Raw genomic sequence first — 22,676 nt, 5'->3', positions numbered from 1 at the left:
AGGATAGCGGGAAGCCAATCATCCGCATTGTCCCCCGAACCGGGGTCGCCTCATTGGAGTAGATGAGCAGCAGAATCCCCCCTCTGCTACCCTGCTCGTCCCGCAACCCCAAGTTTATCAACCAATATTGCGGATTAAACCTTATTCCTCCATTAGGACGAGGTCTGTTTTATTATTAAATTGACTAAGACTGATTCTGTATTGACTGAGACTTTGACATAGTCGCATTTGATACTGGAATATTGATTAAATTCTCAATTACTTGCACTATGCAGTAACTAGCAATGAATAGGTGTATGTATTCGCATACTGTACTAACAATGAATGCAATCCTAGTGGTCGTATTGGAGGTCAGTTGTCTAGTCATTCAGATCGAAACGATATAGTTTTGTTGCTTGACGAATACAAATGTCTGGTATGGTAACAAATTAGTTTCTGTCCTTTTTTATGTTAGTATCTTAAATTGTAAATATGATAAACAGCACGTCTAGTCTATTTTATCTGGGTAGGTACCGCAATGTCTATTTCTACCACCAAGCTACAGTGTGTAGTCATAGTTTCCGGATTGAAAAACATTATAGCCAGTGTAACTACTGGACATAATAAGACTTAACATGTCATGTCTCAAGATGGTGAGCGCAGTGGAATACCAAACAATACTTTGTAATTCAAAGGTGATGGATGGTGTATCTACTGTTTATCGGTCGTATCGCTTACCATTAGGCGAACGACAAGCTTGTCTCGTCATTCAAAGCAATAAAAAAATATCTGAACGACAAGTCGCTAGGTTATGTCATACTTGACGTACATGATACGTGATGGCATTAACGTTTGTAGATAAGTATTTTAACTACGGCCCGTGGCAACAATAGCAAGATTTATCCAGTACTAGAATGCACCTAGTGTGGTGACGTCATGCACCTGGTCGTGAAATTTACCCGAATGGTTCCTGCAACATGCATAAAAAATTAAGTTACCCTGATTAAAGTGAGATACCATTTGATAAAATAAGATACAAAAAAAATTTACTGTGTCATAAGAAACGCATTAAATAACAGCAACATTTATTTTATCAAATTAACAAATTATTTAACAAAACATTTTATCTAAGCCAAAATCAGAGATTGCTAGAAAATTTTGTAATTTATTAACAGTTATTCAGCAGTGAGTCGATCTATTTATTAATACCTATCTAAAATTAAGACTATGCTATTTAAATAAATTTTGTATTTACATTGTAACAAGTTACGCTGGGGTTGTCATTTCTGCTAAAAATAAAAACTCAGAAATTAAAACCAAGATTAAAAAACAGCAACATTATTGCGTTTGGCGTATGATTATTCAGAACCCTAAAAATGCCCTTTTTTGACCTTACTTTCCTTCCTTACAATCAGTTATATGTTACTTGTTTGGCTGTCCTTGTCCAATTGCATTGTCGTCTATATTTTGATTTGAATCAAATAACTTGACTCTATATCTTTCAACACAGTTTTATGATGGCTAATTACTTGTAATCAATTTAATTGCACAATAGATCCAATAGATCTTTAGATATACATTATTTGCTTAAGAAATCTAGTGATCGATTGATTATTATAGTGATAATAATGAGGCAATCGTAGATAGCGTAGTTCAATGTCTTGGATGCCTTTCAAGTTTTACGTAAGCAGAGTTTTATTATTTTCTACCCCCCCCCCCCCTTCCACTCCTCCTTCTGTGAATAGTAAAAGTAAGCTAAGTTCGCACTATCATCTCTAATGCTAACGTGATACGTACTAAATTTTATTATCAAAAAATAAGTAAATATTGCTGACGTAATTACTGTTCAAAACCACCTCTCCCATGTCATCGAAAAAAGTAAGCCATAGACCCCCCCTCTCCCAGTGCTTACGTAATACTTGTAGTCCTTGTTAGTGATAATTCGTTATCACTAAAACAAGATAAAACTGTTGCAACAGAAAACCTTCAAACTACTTATTTCATAGTTTCCTGTTATACAAGGTTGAAGTTTCCTCAACTACCTTTTGTAGTTACGTCAAAGTATCCTTACTTTATTATGATCTTTTAATAATGCTTCGATGGCGTAGTTTCATTACGCATTATTAATTTTTAAATAATTATTGCGGTACGACACTATTCTGAGGCCCCCAGTTCGAATCTCGGTCAGGCAAAGTGATATAAGGATTTATTGCTTAGTAAGCCATCACTATCATCGTCTCTAGTTCAAATCCCGGATCTGGCAAAGTGATATTAGAATTTTCTTCTTAGTAAGTTTTGTTCGATATGGCGATAAGATTGCCTCCTATCACATCATGGGACACATGAAAATTAAGTGTCCTTATTGCACTACTGTCTACCCCTTCGGAGATAAGAAAAGGTGTTTGTTACTAATATGTGTTTGTTTAAGATGAGTTTAACAGTCATTTTCAATAAACGATCCCGATCTCAACCTTTAATCCGATTTTTAGAATAATCGCTGATGCTGATGATGCTAAATATAAATGATATATGTATAATACATAATATTGTAGATCCAGTAGTTACGTATAAAAAGGCCCCAAACTGCAAATGATATTTGTTATTTGCGCATATTTAAATTAACTTTAAACTAGATAACTGCCTCGAAACGTGTTTAAAATAATATCTGCGTAATACAAAAGACATATTATTTTAATGCGTAATTCTGGGCAATAGTCGTGACGTTTTAACGTGTGCTCTCTGCGTCTTTTGTTACAAGTACTTTGGCCCGTAAAGAAAACAAATAGGTTGACAGTTTGTAGTAGCGAAAGGTGAAATTTTCTTTAAGACGACCCGACATAACATATAGGCACTAATATGCATAAATGCCGTCTGCAAGACGTTGCAATGATAATTAGATTCTACATAAACGGAAGCCGACAGGAATCGGGCTAGACACATCGCAATATGAAATTCCTTAGGTCTTTACAAAAGGCACATTTGCGTACGTTGGGAGAAACCAAAGGTTCGCTTAAGAAATTCATAGTTTTGTCCTTTTGTCGGCTATGTTCCTCACAAGAGACTACTCACTTTCCCTTCGTGAGAACATTTACATGTTACTTAATGGGTGAGAATGGATCACGGATCCTATGCAACAACGCGAAAGTACTTAAAACAATATATGAAATATTAATTTCAATTAGGCTTGTATTCGTCGTTAAATGGTATTTAATTTTAATAATTAATAATTTACCCATATTTCGTTTACGTGTAAAAAATGTGCAATTATCACAATTAATTAAAATACAAAAGGATTAAAACTTTATGAAATAATAAACAAATTACTTGTAAAATATTTATCTATATTCTTATAAGCTCTATTAAAATATAATAAATAGTTATAACTAAATATTCATAGCTGTATTAAAATATTTCAATGTCTACCTCTATGCCAAGTGTTGTATCATGATATGAACGCATAGCTGAGGTCTCAGATACGATACCCGGGTCGGGCAAAGTGATATTGAATTTTTCTTTCAGTATCGTCCCGGAGTCAGAAATTTGTGCCCGATTTAGCGATAGGCTTTGTATAAGACGGAATGCTCACACCGGAATGTGAGTCCAGTTGCGCCTCTGCCTACCCCTTTGACGATAAAAGGCGTGATTGTGTGTTTAATGTTTCTTGCCATTATATCTAAATGATACAACGTACATACCACACTAAACAATAAAAAAAATTATTCCAATGTATACAGGAAAATAAACTGAGAAATCTTTTCAAAGGGGAATCCTTGAAGATTTTCCTCTATGAAATAGTAATGTATTATTTTCCCGTATTTGATTTGAAAGAATTATAATGCTCTCTATGTATTCTGATCGTGTTAACCAGAAGTCTGACCACACATAATGATGGCATTAGAATGATGCATGAAACTTATTGTAAATCGAGGATAATTAGGACTAAGACGGTATAGGAAGTGAGTAAACCTGCACACCTGAGAAGTTTTCTATAGTAATTTTGAGGGTGTGTGAAGTCTACCAATCCGCACTAGTCTACTGGTGGACTAAAGCCTAATCCCTCTCAGTAGTAGAGAAGGCCTGTGCCTAGCAGTGAGACAGTATGTAATACAGGACTAATATTATTTCATTATTAAACTTAAATATCTTTTGTTAGGATTTCTAGGTTTTCTCGCGGCTTCGCTCTAAATGTCGCTTTTTATTGACTGATAAGACGAGCGTGCCGTTCGCCTGATTGTAAGCGATACGACCATAAACAGTAACACCATGTAAAACATTGAATTATTAAGAACTGCATCGAACTTCAAGGCGCCGCGCCGTCACTTTGTAACATAGATGTTAAGTCCCACAATGTCCAGTAATTATGCTAATTCCTTCCCAATATGAAAGTTCCACTGTGGCACCGAACTTGGTCAACATTTAAGCCAAATTTTATCTAAATCCATTCAGCATATTGCGTTTACTTGTAATGGAAACATCTTTACTATTGCATTTATAATCTTAGCAGGAAAGAAATTAAAACATATTTATTATTATTCGTGCTAAACAATTATAATTCTTCCATAGTATTATTAAAAGCGACGATAGCGTACTTGGTTGTGGAACGGACTGCCGAGACAAATGTCTGCAGGTTCAAATCCCAAGGGCACACAACTCTGACTTTACTCGAAAATTTTGTGTGTATTCTTTGTGAATGATTGCTTGCTTTAACTGTGATGGAAAACATCGTGAAGAAACCTGCATACCTGAGAAATTCGAACAGGACGGCATAATTGTGTCGATTGGCATATGAATATGACTAGCTTTTGCCTGCGGCTTTGCCCGCGTGGCAAGTGATTTTGGGATAAACAGTAGCCTATAGCACTCAGGATTAATACAACTGAAAAAAAAAACTGATTATAATTTCCTGAGATTAGATCGTTCAAACAAACAAACTCTTCAGTTTAATATTAGTAGACATATTACAATATCCTTAACTTCTGACGATTCTAGAAATTTCTATAACGTGAAGAATCATTTAAAATATGCATAAAATTATCGGGTACAAGCATATTTTAATGCATTATACGATAATATATGTACTAGTTATTGTATATACTGTTTCTACACGTGCAAACTTATATAAGACGATGTTCAGTTGTCTATATTTTATTTTAATACTAGCTTTTGCTCGCGGCTTCGGGATAAAAGTCCCACTATATATTTTGCCCAGGATAGTAGCCTATAACCTTCCCAGGGTCTTATACTATCTCCATACCAAATTTTGCTTTCTTATACCACGTCTTATGTCACGTCCCGTTCCCGTGGGAACGGGTTAAAAAGTATCCTATGTCCGTCTCCTGGTTCTAAGCTATCTCTCCACCAATTTTCAGCCAAATCGGTTCATCCGTTCTTGAGTTATAAATAGTGTAACTAACACCACTTTCTTTTATATATATAGATATTACTGTCTTGGTATATAGATACTTGGTATATATAATATAGTTAACAATTGAATTTTAAGTGATAATGGCGGGTCATAAAAGAGACTTTACTTATGTGGTATGAGTTTGTCTTTAACATAGGCATAGCAAAGTAAAATCTACTCCTAAACGGAACAGGTTCCAGATAAATAAGAGATGGTTATTCCTCGTCAGTCGACATAATTATGCTTGTTGACTAGGCTTGTTGGAACCAAATATATACAGGCTGATCCTAGAACACGACACGCTTTTTAGGAAACTATGGACATAATTATTCCGGGCTGTTATAACCGGATATACACAGGGTGATCCCGAACGCGACACACTAACGTGGGCGAGTATAGCGGATTAAACACCTTGTGTACGGTGGTCGCTATACGGATGGATATAAAATCCTAGCACTAGCAACTACCACAGAAACTAAAGAAGAAACGTCACTGATCAGATGATCTTGTTCATTTGCCGACCTATTCTAAAAAGTACATTTGTACAACTTTGTACATTTAAAAAAAGTAGTGTTCAATAACTGGTGTTAGTAGGGGAATTCCCGTGGTGAATAACATGTTACTTTTACCTCCAAGCAAGATTTTCTCAAGTATGCATTCAATATGAAGTTTATATATTTACATACATTATAATTCAATTGGTCAATTTATGTTCCATTGATATAAATACTTTTCCTTGTGATAAAATCGAGAGGGGTTGTCATTTTAAGGCTTCGCGCAGACGTTGTGAAATTGTTACCAAGAACACACAAACACACATCACGTATTTCTCCCCGAAGGGGTATGCAGAGGCGCAACCAGGGCCCCCTACTTTTCCACCAAGTGTGTTCCGTACCATGATGTGATAGGGGGCGAGCCTATCGCCATATCGGGCACAAATTCCAGACTATGGGCTGATACTGTGTAGAAAAACCCAAATTTGCCTTTGCCCGACCCGGGATTCGAACCCAGTACCTTAGCGCGCTACCCTACCATGCAAATGCCACCAAAGCAGTGTTACCAAGAAACACTTCTCTAATATGAAATTGGCTGTAAGTAGAATATTTGTATCCATCCAGATAGCGACCACAGTTCACAAGACAATATAAAACTCGCTATAGTGGCTCACGTAAGTGTGTCGCGTTCGGGAACAGCCTGTATATACCTATATTATGCGGTTTTGAACAAGCCGGCATAATTGTGACGGCTGGCGAGGGATGACCATCTCTCGTCAGTCAACACTTTATCTGAATACCACTTATCAGATGCCTTACCATTGGTTGCAATGCGGTTACTTTGTTGTAGTGTAGTTGTAAAAGTGTTGCCAATAAATTGATAGCGTGTGCGTGGTGCCTAAATATTAAGTGAATTTATTTTCATATTTTATATAGGTTATGCCTACGAATATGTGTATATAAAAATTTCCTGGCCTAAAAACAGGGTTGACGTATATTAATCTAGCTTCTTATAAACGAAGGAAATATTAGAATAAGACAGTTGATTTATTCATACCAGTGGCGAAGTATGAAGTTCTGAAAGGTAACCCGACACAACACGTAGATACTTATATGCATAAATGCGGTCTACAAATCATTCTAATAATTAGATTTTACATAATTACGAAGAGGAAGCCGAAAAAGGGGACCCTTAGCCAACATTTGATATTAGCAAAAACTTGACCATTTTATGAGGATATACATTGTACGAAATCATTTATATCAGCTCATTTTGCGAAGTAATAAGGTTTTAATTAGCATGGTGTGTTGCTAATTTCAAGGCTATGCTTCAACAATTCTATTCGGCAAAACCCCTGAATAAGTTATTCCCTTTTGTACAAAAAATTATGATCATTATTATTTTAAAGAAAATTCTATGAAACTTATTTGGAGGCAATTAATGTTTATTTTAGGCGTATTAAGTTTCAAAGTAATTGCAACATTTAGATGATATCTAGTTAAAATAAGAAAAGCTCCTTAAACTAATCTGATTTGGATCCCGTCTAAACAAAAAATTGGTAACCATATTATATAAAACTTCAAAATAATATTTCCAAAATTGATATACCATAAAAACACGCCATTAATCACAGCAAAAATAATGAATAAATTAAAAAATATTAATCATTGTTGCCAGTTACCAACGAGGTTGAATAATGAAAAATAAATTAGTTCTTAGCGGCCAGTATCCTCGAATGACGTAATTATTTTTACAGAAATACGCAAAGGAAACGTAACGTACAGCCTCAGCTGTCGTCCTATATTTCTTCACGCATTACGTAAGACAATAGCGTGAATCAATACAATGCATTGGATGTAGTCAATACCTTCCGACAAGCCTTCGAACACGGCCTTCCTTCATTGATTCATACAAGGAAACGCTAATACTTTTAATATAGTCTTAAAACATCTGACGGAGAGGTAAAAGATTATGGATTTGGTTCCCGTCGAAAGAATACAAATTATATTATTTTGTATTACTAGTATTTCTTATGAGTAGTTTTGGTAACAAAACCTGTTGTAACAATGGGAATTTCAAATATCCGTATGTTTCTTATTTTTTTAATGTAACAAGACATCCGTCGCACACAATAAGTGGAAGTGCAATTAGTCCAACCACTTTTCGCAATGTGTAAAAATCCGATTTTATTTCCGATTGGAATTTAAAATAATTATTCTACATAAAAAATTACTACCTCGGCGGAGTACTTGTATTATACTGTGTGTATATAGAAAAATAATGGACATGTTTATGTCAAGATTTGACTGTTTGTCAAAGGTAGAAAGAGCTATTATTTGTGCGGAACGCTCTACACGTGTGCGCAGACAAATATTTGGCCGTGAAAAGCACACAAATCAATTTGGACATGTTAATACAAGATATGGTATTACTGATAATAATAATAAATTTTGTAAACCCAACTAGAGTAATGTATCTTAAAGGGACCTCTACGTGTTGGATCCAGGTCCCTACGCAAGCCAAAGGAACCAGCATTTATGCCGTGTTTCCCGCAGGAAAATACAACATAAATATTATATTTTTTATTTTCATTATAATTTATCGTAATTAACGCTCATTTTAGCAACGAAGGAATGTTGGATTTCTTGATGTTATCTGTAAGAATTTTAAAGACATAATTATGCATTTTAGCGTGATACGGCAACAAATATTTGGGCAAGCAAGTAAATAGATAAAAGATTCCGAAGTTATTGTTTCACATTCTATTATTCTTACCGTTGAAGTTTCTATATATTATGGGTACCATTTTTTGTTTATACGGGTCCAAATCGTTTTAATATGCGGAGTTTATTTAACTAGATATCTATAAGGATAAAATTGTAACTACAAAATAAATCGCGCCTTCCAGATTTTTATATTTATATATATATATATATATATATATATATATATATAATTATATTTTATTGTATTCATATTAATTAATAATATATGTATATTATTTCGGCGTCATGGCCTTAATTTCTTCAAACCTTAAGTTAATTTCCCCGTGGTGGGACATTTACATAATAAATATATTACAAACTCAACGAGAAAGTCATAATTCGTTTCGTTAATTTGCGAACGGTAGGAATCCATGGCATTGAGAAGGCACTCCATTGCCAAAAAGTGCCGCGTGGGCTCAGAGTTCGACGACCTTGATTGCAAAAACGAACGTTATGGAGTGAATATTTCCAGAGGGGACTTACCGTTTATACTAAACAAGAGAGACCGCTAGAAAGTGAATAATACCGCAAATTAGGATAAAAATATAAGTTGGCAGGGGATCTAAGCATATTTTTTAGGTAAACTTATTATTAGATCTGATGATATACTGTTTAAAAATGGAAAACAAGCCGAATATATGATATGGCTGGATATCGCATCCTATTTTTTAACAGTAAAGTTATTACTAAATCAACTACAGAATATTGCGTCTTGACTGATAAGCCAGCTTGTCTGATTGGATGCCAACAGATCCTGGAGCGTGACTCATCGGAACGAATTTAAGACAGATTTTTGAAACACATGTGATATAAATTACAGCAAATATGATTTAAAAATTATAACAAAAGTTGATAACAGTCCGTATGAAGACTGTATCGCTATTACTAAATTACAAAAAGAAACACACACACATCATCCCTTAATCCTCGAAATGGCGGGAAGTTGTGCAACCAAGGCATCCACTTTTCATAGCATGTGTTCCATCCCATGGTGTGAATAAGGACGAGTCTATCGCCATTTTACAGAACAGAAAACCCAAAGATCACTTTGTCCTAACGTTGGAATCCAGGACCACCGAGCGGTGTCGTATCACGCATACATTATAACAACGCCTCCGAAGCCCTAAAGTAGTTTTAAAAACTAACCTCTCATAACATCAATGATTTGTCGCATCTGTTCAATGTGAATTCTTTGTAACCAGTTTATAAAGACTTGTTCGGAAGAAAGATGATTAGCAATCAAGTAATATAAGTCAAGGTGCTTAGAATCTAATTTAAAAGCAAATTAGCACGATCCGCGGTAGCGAAGTTCAAGAAAAACTGGTCAAGTAAGAGAAATCTTCAAGGGCTTTAAGGTTAAATATATTATTGCACTATTTCATCATACTTCGAACAATTTAATATTACTTAATTGTCTAGGTGGCGTAGTAGTATTGCGTACACGGTAAAGTAAGACTGCCGCGCTTGTGTTTCGAGTTCGAATCTCGGGTCGGGCCAAAAATAGTTGTGATTGGATTTTCAATCTTAAAAATCACTCAGTTGCGCCTTAGAGTCAGGAAGTTGGCAGTCTGATACATCCGTGTCTCGGAAAGCACGTAAAGCACTTGGTCCTGCACCTGATCTCGCTCCGGTCATGTCGGATCGCCATCACCGAACTATGAGAGTGAAGGAACAGAGAGTGCACTTGTGTATTGCGCACACACTTGTACTCTATAATATCTCCTGCGTACCTGGCTGATCTTTGTTGAAATTGGCCGCCGTGGCCGTAATTTGCCTAAGAGGGATTTTTTTTTTTATTAGGTACTTTGAAATCAAATACGGTATATGATGTTCATGGGTAGTCAAAGCTTGCAGGCCTGTGTATTACTTTAAACGTCAACCAGCTGTAAAGGGACCAGATTCTTAATCACCGTTCAACGTTAACCACTCTGGGTCTTCATAGACTTAAACTTACAAATGCAATAGCCATTTGACTTGACTGCCTCGGTGGCGTAGTTGTATTGCATGTCCGGTACAATAGCGCTCTGAGGTCCTGGGTTCGAATCCCGGGTCGGACAAAGTGATATTTGGGTTTTTCTGCTCAGTATCAGCCCGGAGTCTGGAATTTGTGCCCGATATGGCGATAGGCTCGCCCCCTATCACATCATGGGACGGAACATACTTGGCGAAAAGTGGGTGCCCTAGTTGCGCCTCTGCATACCTCTTCGGGGATAAAATGCGTGATGTTATGTATGTATGTATGCAATAGCCATTGGTCGATAATTCTTACACTGACTTCCAAAGGAAAGTGGAAGCAAATAATTGATTTTTTCATCAATTGTCTAGAATAAATGACTAAATTTACTGATTTGTTAACCATTTCAAAAATCGACATTATATTATTCACGACCGAAAACCCAACGTTTTCAAGGGAAAATTGTTAAAATAGGTACCGATTCATTAACGTCCATGCATGGCATAAGCGATATCCTAGTTGGGTGTGAAACGGACTGTCGAGACGAATGTACGCAGGTTCAAATCCCAAGGCACACATCTCTGCCTTTTCTAAAATGATGTGTGTATTCTTTGTGATTTATCGCTTGCGTTTATGGTGAAGGAAAATATCATGACGGAACCTGTATACCTGAGAAGTTCTCTATATGAATTTCGAGGATGTGTGAAGTCTACCAATCCGCACTAGGCCAGCGTGGTCGACTAAGGCCTAATCCCTTTCACTAGTAGAGAAGGCCTGTAACCAACAGTGGGTCAGTATATAATACAGGATTGATATTAGGACATAAATAGGTATTAGTTTACGTTTTGTTATACTTTAAAAGGTCACTTTAACATCTGTGACTGAATCAAGGTATTACCAGAACCTACGATGCGTAAAACAAAAACCCTAAAAACCCTAAGTGACTAGTCTTTTTTCCTGTCAATACAAAATTACTTCAATATACCCAATGTTCATAGCATCGTCAAAATTATACCTCCAAAGAAAGACATCTCTCTTGAGGTTCTCCAGTACTATTAAACACAATGTTCATAGGAACGTCCAAATAAAATACCTCCAAAGAAAGTCATGTCTCTTGAGGTTCTCCAGTACTATTAAAAGTATTCATCGGCTGAGTCCGAAATACTCTTCGTGACGAGACTTTCGCGGGTACTTCTCCACGTGATTGTTATCGAATACAATATTAAACTCCACTGTTTATTGTGAATTATTTTTCACAGAATTCATATTGGAGAACAATTTCCGTCATCCCATTTCTTATCAAGGACAATCGGTCACCTTCATTGCATCTATCTTTTTGCAGATAAAGACGCACGATTTTAATATTACGTAGCTGCGTAATATTAAAAATATGCATTCAATTTATACGGTGCAATATTTCGAGCATTATAATGCCGTAAGATCATTGTAATCGATTATGTAATATCGCACGTAAGTTACCAGTTATCGAGATTACCCATGTCTCACACGTCTCCGAGAATCGAACACGCTCTGTTGGCATGTGAGTCTTTCAAACCCGTTTTACGATACTCGCATTCAAAGTGTGTGGTGTAGATATGATTTTTGAAAACGGTGGATTTTCTAATTTATTATTTATATTAAGTATTTAATAGTTTAACAATATGACTGTTTCGATGGCGTAGTTGTATTACGTTACGACTACTGTGGTGAAGTCTTGGATTAGATTCCCGGATTGGGCAAATTGATACTGGGTTTTTCTACTCAGTATCTGTCTGGAAGTATGGAATATGTGCCCTATATGGTGATAGTCTCTTCCCCCGTCATGGGACAGAATATATAGGCGAAAGGGTGCCCTAGTTGCAGCTCTACGTACCCCTTCGGGGAGAAAAGCGTGATGTGTGTTTATATTTGTTTGAGGTCCATCTGCATAATTTGGTAGCTAATGAAAATCTATAGATTCCAGACTAACGGTATCTTATATTTTAGGCAAGCGCCAATGTATTCAAATAAAAAGAAAGTTTGGTGAGATTTCTAGTCCTTGTTAGACATAAAAAGCTAGAGGCTGCCTATAGTTGTGTAGTGCCTACCAATGGTTGATTTTTTTGGGTAGACATCCCTGCAGTCTACACCGGGGAAAACCTGCGAAGGGGATGCTGGAATCTCCTACTTAGATATTGGGATCAAGTGGAGAATGAAGAAGAAAATAGGAGAAAGATAGGAACTTACTAAGATGAGCGGAGAGGAGACGGAGGAACCAATAGTCTGTTGTTCGCCTAACTATTTAATGACATGGAAAACCTTACATGAGTGATTAACAGGCCTTTTTCAACAATAGAATATTTATGGACTGATAAAAATATGTCCCCGTCCTTTACGTTTGTACAAACTAATTAGAAGTACTCTATAAAATATATTATGTTGGTAACCTACTTTAAAACACCTTTACGATCTTGAACATGGCATTTTTATAGCATAAATTATAATTGTTTAAATTAATCAACAATAGGCTCAGTTTTGTGTAACATATTCTAATACTTTATATTTGTATGTGCTCAATTTATTGAAAGGAAGCAAGAAACATATTTTACTGAGGTAGTAGAAGAATATATTAAATTATCAAACAATAATAAAAATAACTGTATAAAGAGATACATAATATAGAGGTATAAAGAGAAGATAAAAATATATAGCTATACATATATAATTGTAAATTTATGTGTATATATTACTTATAACAATTAGCTTTAATTAACTAAAACAGGTTAAATGTTTATTGCCTAATTTATATGACAAAGTAATAAATTCAATATGTAGATAGAAAATAATTCAAGCATAAAAATTTAACCTAAAAACAAATGAAAAACATACTTTTAATTTCTTTACGATAAAAGTTATTTAACTTTAACAGTATAATAAATTTCGCCAAAGAATGTTAAGCTATTTTTTTATTTCTTCATACTAAATACGAAAGTCGTAATATAACTGAGAAAATCCGAACAAAGTCTGAATGATATCCATCACAGCAGTATTCGGGCGCAAAAATCAAGCGAAATGCAGTTGATATAAGCAGGTGGGCGGCAAGTCTCAGGCCAGTAATGGCGCGTTTGTTGTTCACGCTACTGGCCTGCGCGATCGCGACGGCAGGTACTGTCACGTGAGTTTAGACTCCACGCGGAATACGCAACGAGTCTTAGTGATTATAAAAAATACTCCATGCGAAATTCGTATTTGTGAAATTTGTGTTTAGACGTGGCAGTCTCGTTGCGTATTCCGCGATGAGTTGAGTGGATGTGAATTTGTGGTATTTTTATTGTATGTAATTAGTGTATTTTTCGCGTACAGCGAAAAAACAGGTTTTTCACGTTAAAATTTAAATATGTGCAAAATTATTTGTTTCAACAAAAATACATTCACGATTTAGATTAAAATTAATAAATGGGCCTAATATGCACAATTAAAATATTATGTTAATATGTTATAGTCGGATAATATTAATTTCGAAATATAAACAAAACAAAAAAATTTTTTTACACCACATTAAAATTTTATTAAAATGTCACGTCCTTGTGTGCTATTGAACCTCATGCATTTCATTTGTCTTGTTTATTTTTATATTTATTTCAAAACTTTTTTGTTCTAACGGATTTTTTTTTAAATAGTATCATTTATATTACACAGTACAATAGATAATCTCCTAATTGAAATTATTCTCTCACGGGATCATTGCTATTTTAGCAACATAAACGCGTAGAATACAAAAATATTAAAAATAATAAAAATAATATTCATACGTCCAAACTTCGTAACTAAAATAAATATATTTACTAAGACGTATAATAGCTATTAAAATAGTGTTTGCTTAGCTGTTAACATCCAACTACAAAGTGATGAAAAGTAGTATCAAAATATGTAAATGCAGGAAGTGTAGGAGTTTTCCGGGATAAAATTCCCGCTCAGGGTTTTAAACTATCTCCATACCAAATTTCATAAATATCCATTCAGTAGATTTTGAGAAAATCGATAACATACAGACAGAAAAGGGGACTTTGTTTTATAATATGTATAGATTTTAGAAGTCTTGTACATAATACTAAAATAGATTTTATGGAATTGAGAAAGGTCCCAAGTTTTAATTAAACAAAAATGTACCTTAAGCACCCTGCCTAAAGTTTACTTTAAAATGTATAATACAATAAAAAGACATTGACTTTTAACAATACTAGTAAAATATTTAATATGTATATCTACATATTTTTTCAGTAGAGGCCATCTTGACGCTAATGATGATAATGTTCTAATATTATGTTAGCTAGCGTTTAAGTCATTGGAAACCTCCCAAATAAAGCCTTATTTTCCACAAACAACATAACTTATAAATATTAAAAATATATAAAATAATTTATTACTCACGTAGGCCAATATAGTTGCACTTATGATGGGTCTATATACATGATAATACAAATTAAGAGTTACGCTTATAACTATGTATACACAAACATTTAATGCTATAAATAAAATTATAAAAGCAATTATTGTAACTAAAAACCAGCTCGCACTAAGAGGTAAGAGGAAAATATATATAACTTCTTTTTTGTCCAATTTGTACTTCTCTGGAATGCGCTCCCTAGGAATTGGAATGTCTACGAATCGTTACGCATGTAAAGTTAAAGTTCGAAGAACTACTTGCGAGTGAATTGATGGCATCATCGTAGATTTCTAGTTTGTGAAAGATATTGTGGCGATCCTTTACCAGTGAGGATATATAATATATAAACAATACTAGCTCTATATTATATACTGACCCACTGCTGGGCACGGGCGTCTACTACTGACAGGGACCTTAGTCCACCGCGCGGGCCTAGTGAGGATTGGTAGACTTCACACCCCTCAAAATTCCTATAGAGAATTTCTCAGGTATGCAGGATTCTTCACGATATTTTTATTTAATTTTTAATAATTAAGCAAGAGATAATTCACAAAGATACACACATAAATTTTGAAAAGTCAGAGATGTATGGCCTTGGGATTGAACCTACGGACATTCGTCTCGGCAGTCCGTTCCACACCCAACTAGGCTATCGTCGCTTTTACCATCTACCAGTGAGGATAAATAAGCCATAACTTAGCTGATTTACCAGTCTGTCATTAGCTACCTAAGTAATGACTATCAAAAGAAGAAAAGCAGAAACTCCGGCCTTATTTCCTTCTTTTACCTTCCTTTTAATATCACAATAGTTATATAATTTATTGCACGTATATCACCTGAGACAAGCATATAAATTATATATAAAATATGACTCACCTTGAATCCATCGATATTTAAATCTTATCTCTATAAGTTAGTCGAAGATATAAACGTTAAATTCTGATTTGCATCACGCCTACGATCATGTTGATATAATATTAACATGGCGTGACTCCGAACGGGTATGTAAAAAGGTAATTTGCGTTTAGTGAAAAATATTTATGTTAAACCTTGAATATTTATAAAATTTTGTTATGCCTATATTTTTAGTAGCATTTGCTCGCGGCGTCGTCTTAGTTAAAGAGTTTTCCCGGAATAAAAGTCCAGTTATATAAATTTACAGGATAAAATTAGCCTTTCCTTCCTAGGATCTTAAACTATCTCCATACCAAATGTCATCAAAATCCTTTGGGTATTTGAGTTTATAGGATTTAGACAAGCAAACAAATGCAAGTGATTTTATTTTGTAATATATTTTTTGGACTTTTTAAGATGAATAATTCCGTCATACATGATCGTAGCGTTAACTTAACCGTTTACGCAGTGCACGCAACAGAAGCTCTCACAAGGAATAAATTTTCCCCGTTTCCGTAAAATTTTACATTCATGCCCCGCTCTTATTAGTCATAGCGTGATGTTATAGCCTATAGTCTTCATTGATATAGGGCTATACAATACTAATGTCATTTTACATTTCGAACCAGTTGTTGCTGAGATTAGCGCGTTCAAACAAACAAACTCTTCAGCTTTATATATTAGTATAGATAACCAAGTGACTGGTATAATCGCTTGCTTGAGTTTCAAGATAAGATGTTAATGCAGTCAAGTGGTGAAGTGACTTCGCTACACCTGGTGGTAAGTGGAGTGATCTTTTACCGTCTGGGGTGTTAGTGTCTAGATTATTGATCCCCAAAGTAGTCCAGAGGGACCACCAGGGGTCCACGGGAGACTTGACGGGGGTCTACGTTGGCGTGACCGAAAAATGAGGTTCACAGTTCGTAAGCGGGGGTCCACGAAAATTCTAGAATTCATAGTAAAGAACTGAAACGTTGGCTTAACTTCACCTTTTAATGTAGGCAGATATTTTAAGTAGCTCAGCGACTAAACTAAGCTTACATATGCTGGGGAAGATGAAATTATGCTTCAGGGGATCGGATCAGCGGTCTATGAGAAAAAATGCTTGGGAATCTCTGGTCTAGATAGAGCATTGCCTGAGAGATGGTAATCTACAGGAACCAACAAATTTTTGAAAGCGGTCTATGAGAAAAGTGTGTGAATGTCTGGTCTAGATAGAGTATTCATGTTAACCTTCGCCAATCTCAAGACTTATATAAAGCTAAGCATACACAGAATGCTCCAGGAACACGACACGTTTAAATAGGCCAGGATAGCGGGTTGTACACCTTGTGCGATGGTCTATAGGTGGACATAAATATCACGTCACCAGCAAACATTTTGCATGTAATCAACTGTCAGTTTCAAAAAAGTGTCGTGTCTTTAACATCACCTTAACGGCGCCTGCGCAATGACCTAATCGAATACAACAAATACATTACAAAAAACGTTAAAAATACCAGTATTTTGCAATTATATACGAATGTTATCATGATTTTTAATAATAATAATAATAATAATATCAGCCCTGTATTATATACTTGCCCACTGCTGAGCACGGGCCTCCTCTACTACTGAGAGGGATTAGGCCTTAGTCCACCACGCTGGCCTAGTGCGGATTGGTAGACTTCACACACCTTCGAAATTCCTATAGGGAACTTCTCGGATGTGCAGGTTTCCTCACGATGTTTTCCTTCACCGTTAAAGCGAACGATAAATTCACAAAGAATACACACGTGATTTTTTTTAGAAAAGTCAGAGGTGTTGTTTCCTTGGGATTTGAACCTGCGGACATTCGTCTTGGCAGACCGTTCCACACCCAACTAGGCTATCGCCGCTTCCGTTCCGTTCGTATGATTTTTAAATATATTTTAATTGCTTTGCAACAACCATAGTTTAATAATGACATATTTTATTTTACACTTCATAGTAAATTTCGCGCAAAAAATACTATTATCATTCCCTGTAGTCAGACTGTGGGACTGCCTGGCGCATCCAATATAAGTTTGCCAGTCGTATTCCTATCAATAAGTCTGTTAGTAGGATATGTCATTTTCATACATAACGTTAGCGTTAACGATTGTAGAAAGCCATCTTAGTTACGGCTCCTGGGCTAGTTTAGTTTAGCTCGCATAGCTTAGAAAATTATACGTAGTAGACAGATGCGATCTGCGCATATAATATATAATAATATTTGCTCTGTATTATATACTATTCCACTGCTGGGCACGGGCCTCTCTACTACTGAGAGGGATTAGGGTTTAGTCCACGCTGACTTAATGCGGATGGATAGATTTCACACACTCACAAAATTCCTACACAGAACTTATCAGGTATGCAGGTTACCTTACGATGGTTTTCCTTCACCGTTAGAGCAAGCGATAATTCACAAAGAATACACACATAATTTTAGAAAAGTCAGAAGTGTATATAATGCCCAATACCGTAGTGGAGATATTTTTGCTTACTTATACGTAGACCGATACACAGGAGATAGCCTAGTTGTGCGTGGAAAGGACTGCCGAAACGAATGTCCGCAGGTTCAAATACCAAAGGCACACATCTGACTTTTCTAAAAAATTATGTGTGTATTCTTTGTGAATTATCGCTTGCTCTCACGGTGAAGGAAAACATCGTGATGAAACCTGCATACCTGAGAAGTTCTCTATAAGAATTTAGAGGGTGTGTGAAGTCTACCAATCCGTACTAGGCCAGCGTGGTGGACTAAGGCCTAGTCCTCTTCTCAGTGATAGAGGAGCCCCATGCCCAATAGTGGGACAGTATATAATACAGGGCTGATATTTTAATATTATTATATTACGTTTTAATCAATTATTTATGATTCTGGTTAAATAATATGTTATTTATATTGCTTTTTATTTAACAAGATGATGAGAGCAAATTTCAGACCTTCCCCTGAGCAACTTATATCCCGGAAAAACTCTTTCACTAGGCTAATAAAAACTAGTAGAAAAAAAATTAATAGTCGATTATAATTTTTTATTTTATGTATGAATTCCAATATAATTGTTTATGTCACTTACACAATTTTGTAATATTACCGACGTAATGTTTGGGATGATATCAATCGCAGTCATGCCGTTTGCCATCAGACGAACAATATGCTCGTCACGTACAATTCATAAAATACAATGCAGTAAACGGTATTGCAGCGCTCTGAGGTCCTGGGTTCAAATTCTGGGTCGGGCAAAGTGATATTTGAGTTTTTCTGCTCAGTATCAGCCTGGAATTTGTACCCGATATGGCGATAGGCTCGCCCCCTATCACATCATGGGACGGAACACACTTGGCGAAAAGTGGGTGCTCTGGTTACGCCTCTGCATACCCCTTTGGGGATAAATGCGTGATTATGTGTACAATGTAGTAAAATGTTAATATTATTTTTCTATTATGAAACGTTATCAATGTCTTATCTTTTATTTCCAAAGGTTTTCTTCCTTCGTGACTAATCTAGTTTTAAAACAACGTGACTGAATACTGATTGAATTTATTCTTATATTGTATTACGTAATTTATGTTTGTCGATTTTGTAATAATCTTTATACTATTTATTTTCGTAATGAATCCGCAGTATTTTGTTTTCCACTATAAATAATGACTTCAGACTTAGTGCAGGTTTAATGTCACGTAAGCAGAATTCTTGTTTTATTAGGTATGAAAATCAATAAATATTACATACAAATGCATATTACGCCTTTTTACACGAAAGAGTAGGCAGATAGACAATCCCGGCACTTTTCACTTCCACTCTTCCACTTTTCGAAGCACAAATTACGCCTTATACTCTAAGTGGAGGGCAGATATGCAACCAAGGGACCCACTTTTCATTTTGACTATTCCACTTTTCACTGTATATGTTTCGTCCCACGATGTGATAGGAGGCAGGCCTATCACCATATTGAGCACAACTTCCAGATTGATACGAGTAAAAAATTCAGTATCAATTTGCCCGACCTGGGTTTCGAACTCAGAACCGTGTCGTACAGCGCATGCTAAAGAATTTCTCCACTGAGCAATGACTAGGTATAGGGAGGAAGTATATCTATATAATGCAAATAAAACTAATGAAGGACGAAGACCTTGGCACAGACTAATAGATAAAACCTTTGGCTCTCATCTTTGTCCGTATGTAAATAATTTCCGCAAGTATAGTATATAAGTCTCATTACTTACGCAAATTTTCGGGAAAAAGATAACTTAAGTCATACCTTACTACGGACACAATCCTTACTGTCTACCTTTAAAATAAAGAAATAATAATATCAGCCCTATATAATATACTGTCGGCACAGGCTTCCTCTAATACAGAGAGGGTTCAGGCTTTAGTCCATCACGCTGGCCTAGTGCGGATTGGCAGACTTCAAACACCCTCAAACTCTTATGGAGAACTTCACAGGTATACAGGTTTCCTCACGATGTTTTCCTTTACCGTTAAGGCAAGCGATAGTTCGCAAAGAATTAATCTATTAAAGTCCTGGGTTAGGATCCCGAATCGGGCCAAAATAATTGTGACTGAGTTTTTCATATTAAAATTACTCAGTCGCAGCTCGGAGTCAGAAAATTGGCGATATAATGCTCTCGTGCCTCGGAAAGCACGTAAAGCCGCTGGTCCTACGCTTGGTCTCTCTCCGATCATGTTGGATTGCTGTCTCACCGGACTGTGAGAGTGTAGGAACACAGTGCACCTATGTATTGTGCACACACTTGTGCTCTATAATATCTCCTGTGCACCTAGTTGATCTTTGTTCAATTTGGCCACCGTGGCCTAAGCACGGCTAGAAAAGATTAAAGTATAAAAGCACTTGTTCATAAGTATTAAGATTCCCTATTTATTAAGATTGATGAACCTATTCTAGCCAGCCTTCAAAAATCTATAAAATACGAGTATGCAAATGTAACCTTTATTAGATACGCAATACAGCTTTAAAATGCAAATTTAAATTTTAGCGAATGGACTTTTACGTAACCAGACACTAAGTTGGCTTTGTGATTGACTTGAGCCGTGATTGTAATAGCCTAAGTAGGAATCCGAGTTAGATAACTTTAAGAGATAATTTGCATTCAAAAACAAATACGACAAACAGTAAATTTTGAGCAATTTTTCGTTAAAATATTATTAACATGGAATCATTGAGCACGCGGTTCGACTTTCGCGCTAAGGCCTTGATTAATCTCGAATGTTTTAATTATAACCTTCTATTTGTGAGAATGATTTTTTTATTTAAGTAAATAAAATAAATTTTTTATTTTATTTCATTAGGGAAAGAAGGTGTTAATATAAAGTTAAAGTAACGTCTAACACATAATTAAAATATACATAATTAACACAAAACTTATGTTTTCACAAGTATGAAGTATGCATTCACTAGTTAAGTCCCTAGGCTACCCTTAATTACTACATTCATTTTTTTATGTAAATCGTCATCATCATCATCATCAGCCACCTAAAGTTCACTGCTGAACATATAAATCCTAAAATAAACAAAATAATAAGAACCAATCCTTTCACAGAGGATGTCTCCACGCCGAAGCCCAAAAAAATCCTGGACACCATCATGAACCCAGCATACATACCTGCTGAGGAGAAGCATGGCTCTCACTGGCGGAAGTCAGCCGCTGCAGCGCTGAACGCTAAGCTCCAGGAGAAAATTAACACGAACAAAGCAAAGAATGGAATCATGTTTATTGGTGATGGCATGTCGCTGGCAACTGTCATGGCTGCCAGGACGTTTGGAGGGCAGCTGGAGCGAGGGTTAGGGGAAGAGAACGTGCTGGATTTCGAGAAGTTTCCAGTCTGTGGATTGGCTCGGGTGAGTGTTTTGTATAAAGTGACTCTACACCAGTTTATCATCATAAGATTAAAAACTAAAAAACACACATCACGTATACTGAAAGGGTATTTTTTTTATTTTTGAGAGCCACCGTGGTTATTACCAGGGGTATCTAGCGAACGGTCTACAGGCGATCCCCTGGCTTAGCAACCACGGCAGTCCCTAGGGGAATAGGCAGGGGTAGCTGGGAAGGAAGGCGGGAGGAGAAGGAACTGTATTAGGATGAGCGGAGGAGAGAAGAAGGTAGATGTTCGCAAGCCCTTATAGACCTTAATATGAATTTGTCAACCAAGAGGCATACACACTGAACTATGTGCCTAGGGCCGCTACAAATGTCTCCCTTCGCATGGGAGTGCATTCGGTGTGGAGACAAGAATCACTTGGAGGGAGTTTCTGAAGGGGTAGACAAAGGTGTATCCAGAGCCGATGTGACAATAAATATTTTAAAGGGCAAATTAAATTCCTTTTTTTTAGAAACGGGCTAATAGATTACCGCGGTAAATGAAAACAATGCAATCGTTGTAATATAGCGAGCACGTTAGGATAAAAAAAGTTCGGAAGTTGTGCAAAAAATCTCATTCCAACTCTAAAGGAAGTTAGATTATGTAAGCATTGTCCCAAATTTCTACAAAAAACTGGTTTACAACAATTTTAATGGGACAGTCGTGAATAAAATTGTAACAAAATTTAAAATCTATTTAAATAAATTCTAAAATAAAGACGAGGCTTCAAAATGTTAATTTACCATTAGAGATAGAAATAAAATGTACGTGTGTGTGATACAACTTTGATAACCCTTTAAAAGAATAAAAAAAAATAAAAATACTTTATTTATCACGTAGGCGAACAAAGTTGCACTTATGATACG

At 35.8% G+C, this 22,676-nt stretch overlaps 1 protein-coding gene across 3 annotated transcripts in view; it reads left to right on the top strand.

The window, feature by feature from the left end:
• LOC115449952 (membrane-bound alkaline phosphatase) overlaps window positions 1-22,676 on the top strand; it is a 46,239-nt gene that overhangs the window by 4,513 nt on the left and 19,050 nt on the right. Inside the window, exons 1-2 of one of the 3 annotated variants that reach the window (XM_030177850.2) lie at window positions 13,645-13,741; window positions 21,489-21,787. In XM_030177850.2, the coding sequence (XP_030033710.2) occupies window positions 13,693-13,741; window positions 21,489-21,787 (348 nt within the window). In that variant the 5' untranslated portion in view covers window positions 13,645-13,692. Of the gene's footprint in view, window positions 1-13,644; window positions 13,752-21,488; window positions 21,788-22,676 lie in introns of those variants that run through there. The other 2 variants (XM_037438547.1, XM_030177849.2) reach the window with 2 other exon arrangements.

Source organism: Manduca sexta, chromosome 14 (assembly GCF_014839805.1).
Source record: "Manduca sexta isolate Smith_Timp_Sample1 chromosome 14, JHU_Msex_v1.0, whole genome shotgun sequence".
In the NCBI taxonomy this organism is placed as follows: domain Eukaryota; kingdom Metazoa; phylum Arthropoda; class Insecta; order Lepidoptera; family Sphingidae; genus Manduca; species Manduca sexta.
Note: the sequence above shows the minus strand (reverse complement) of the source record. Positions and strands in the feature narration are given on the sequence as shown.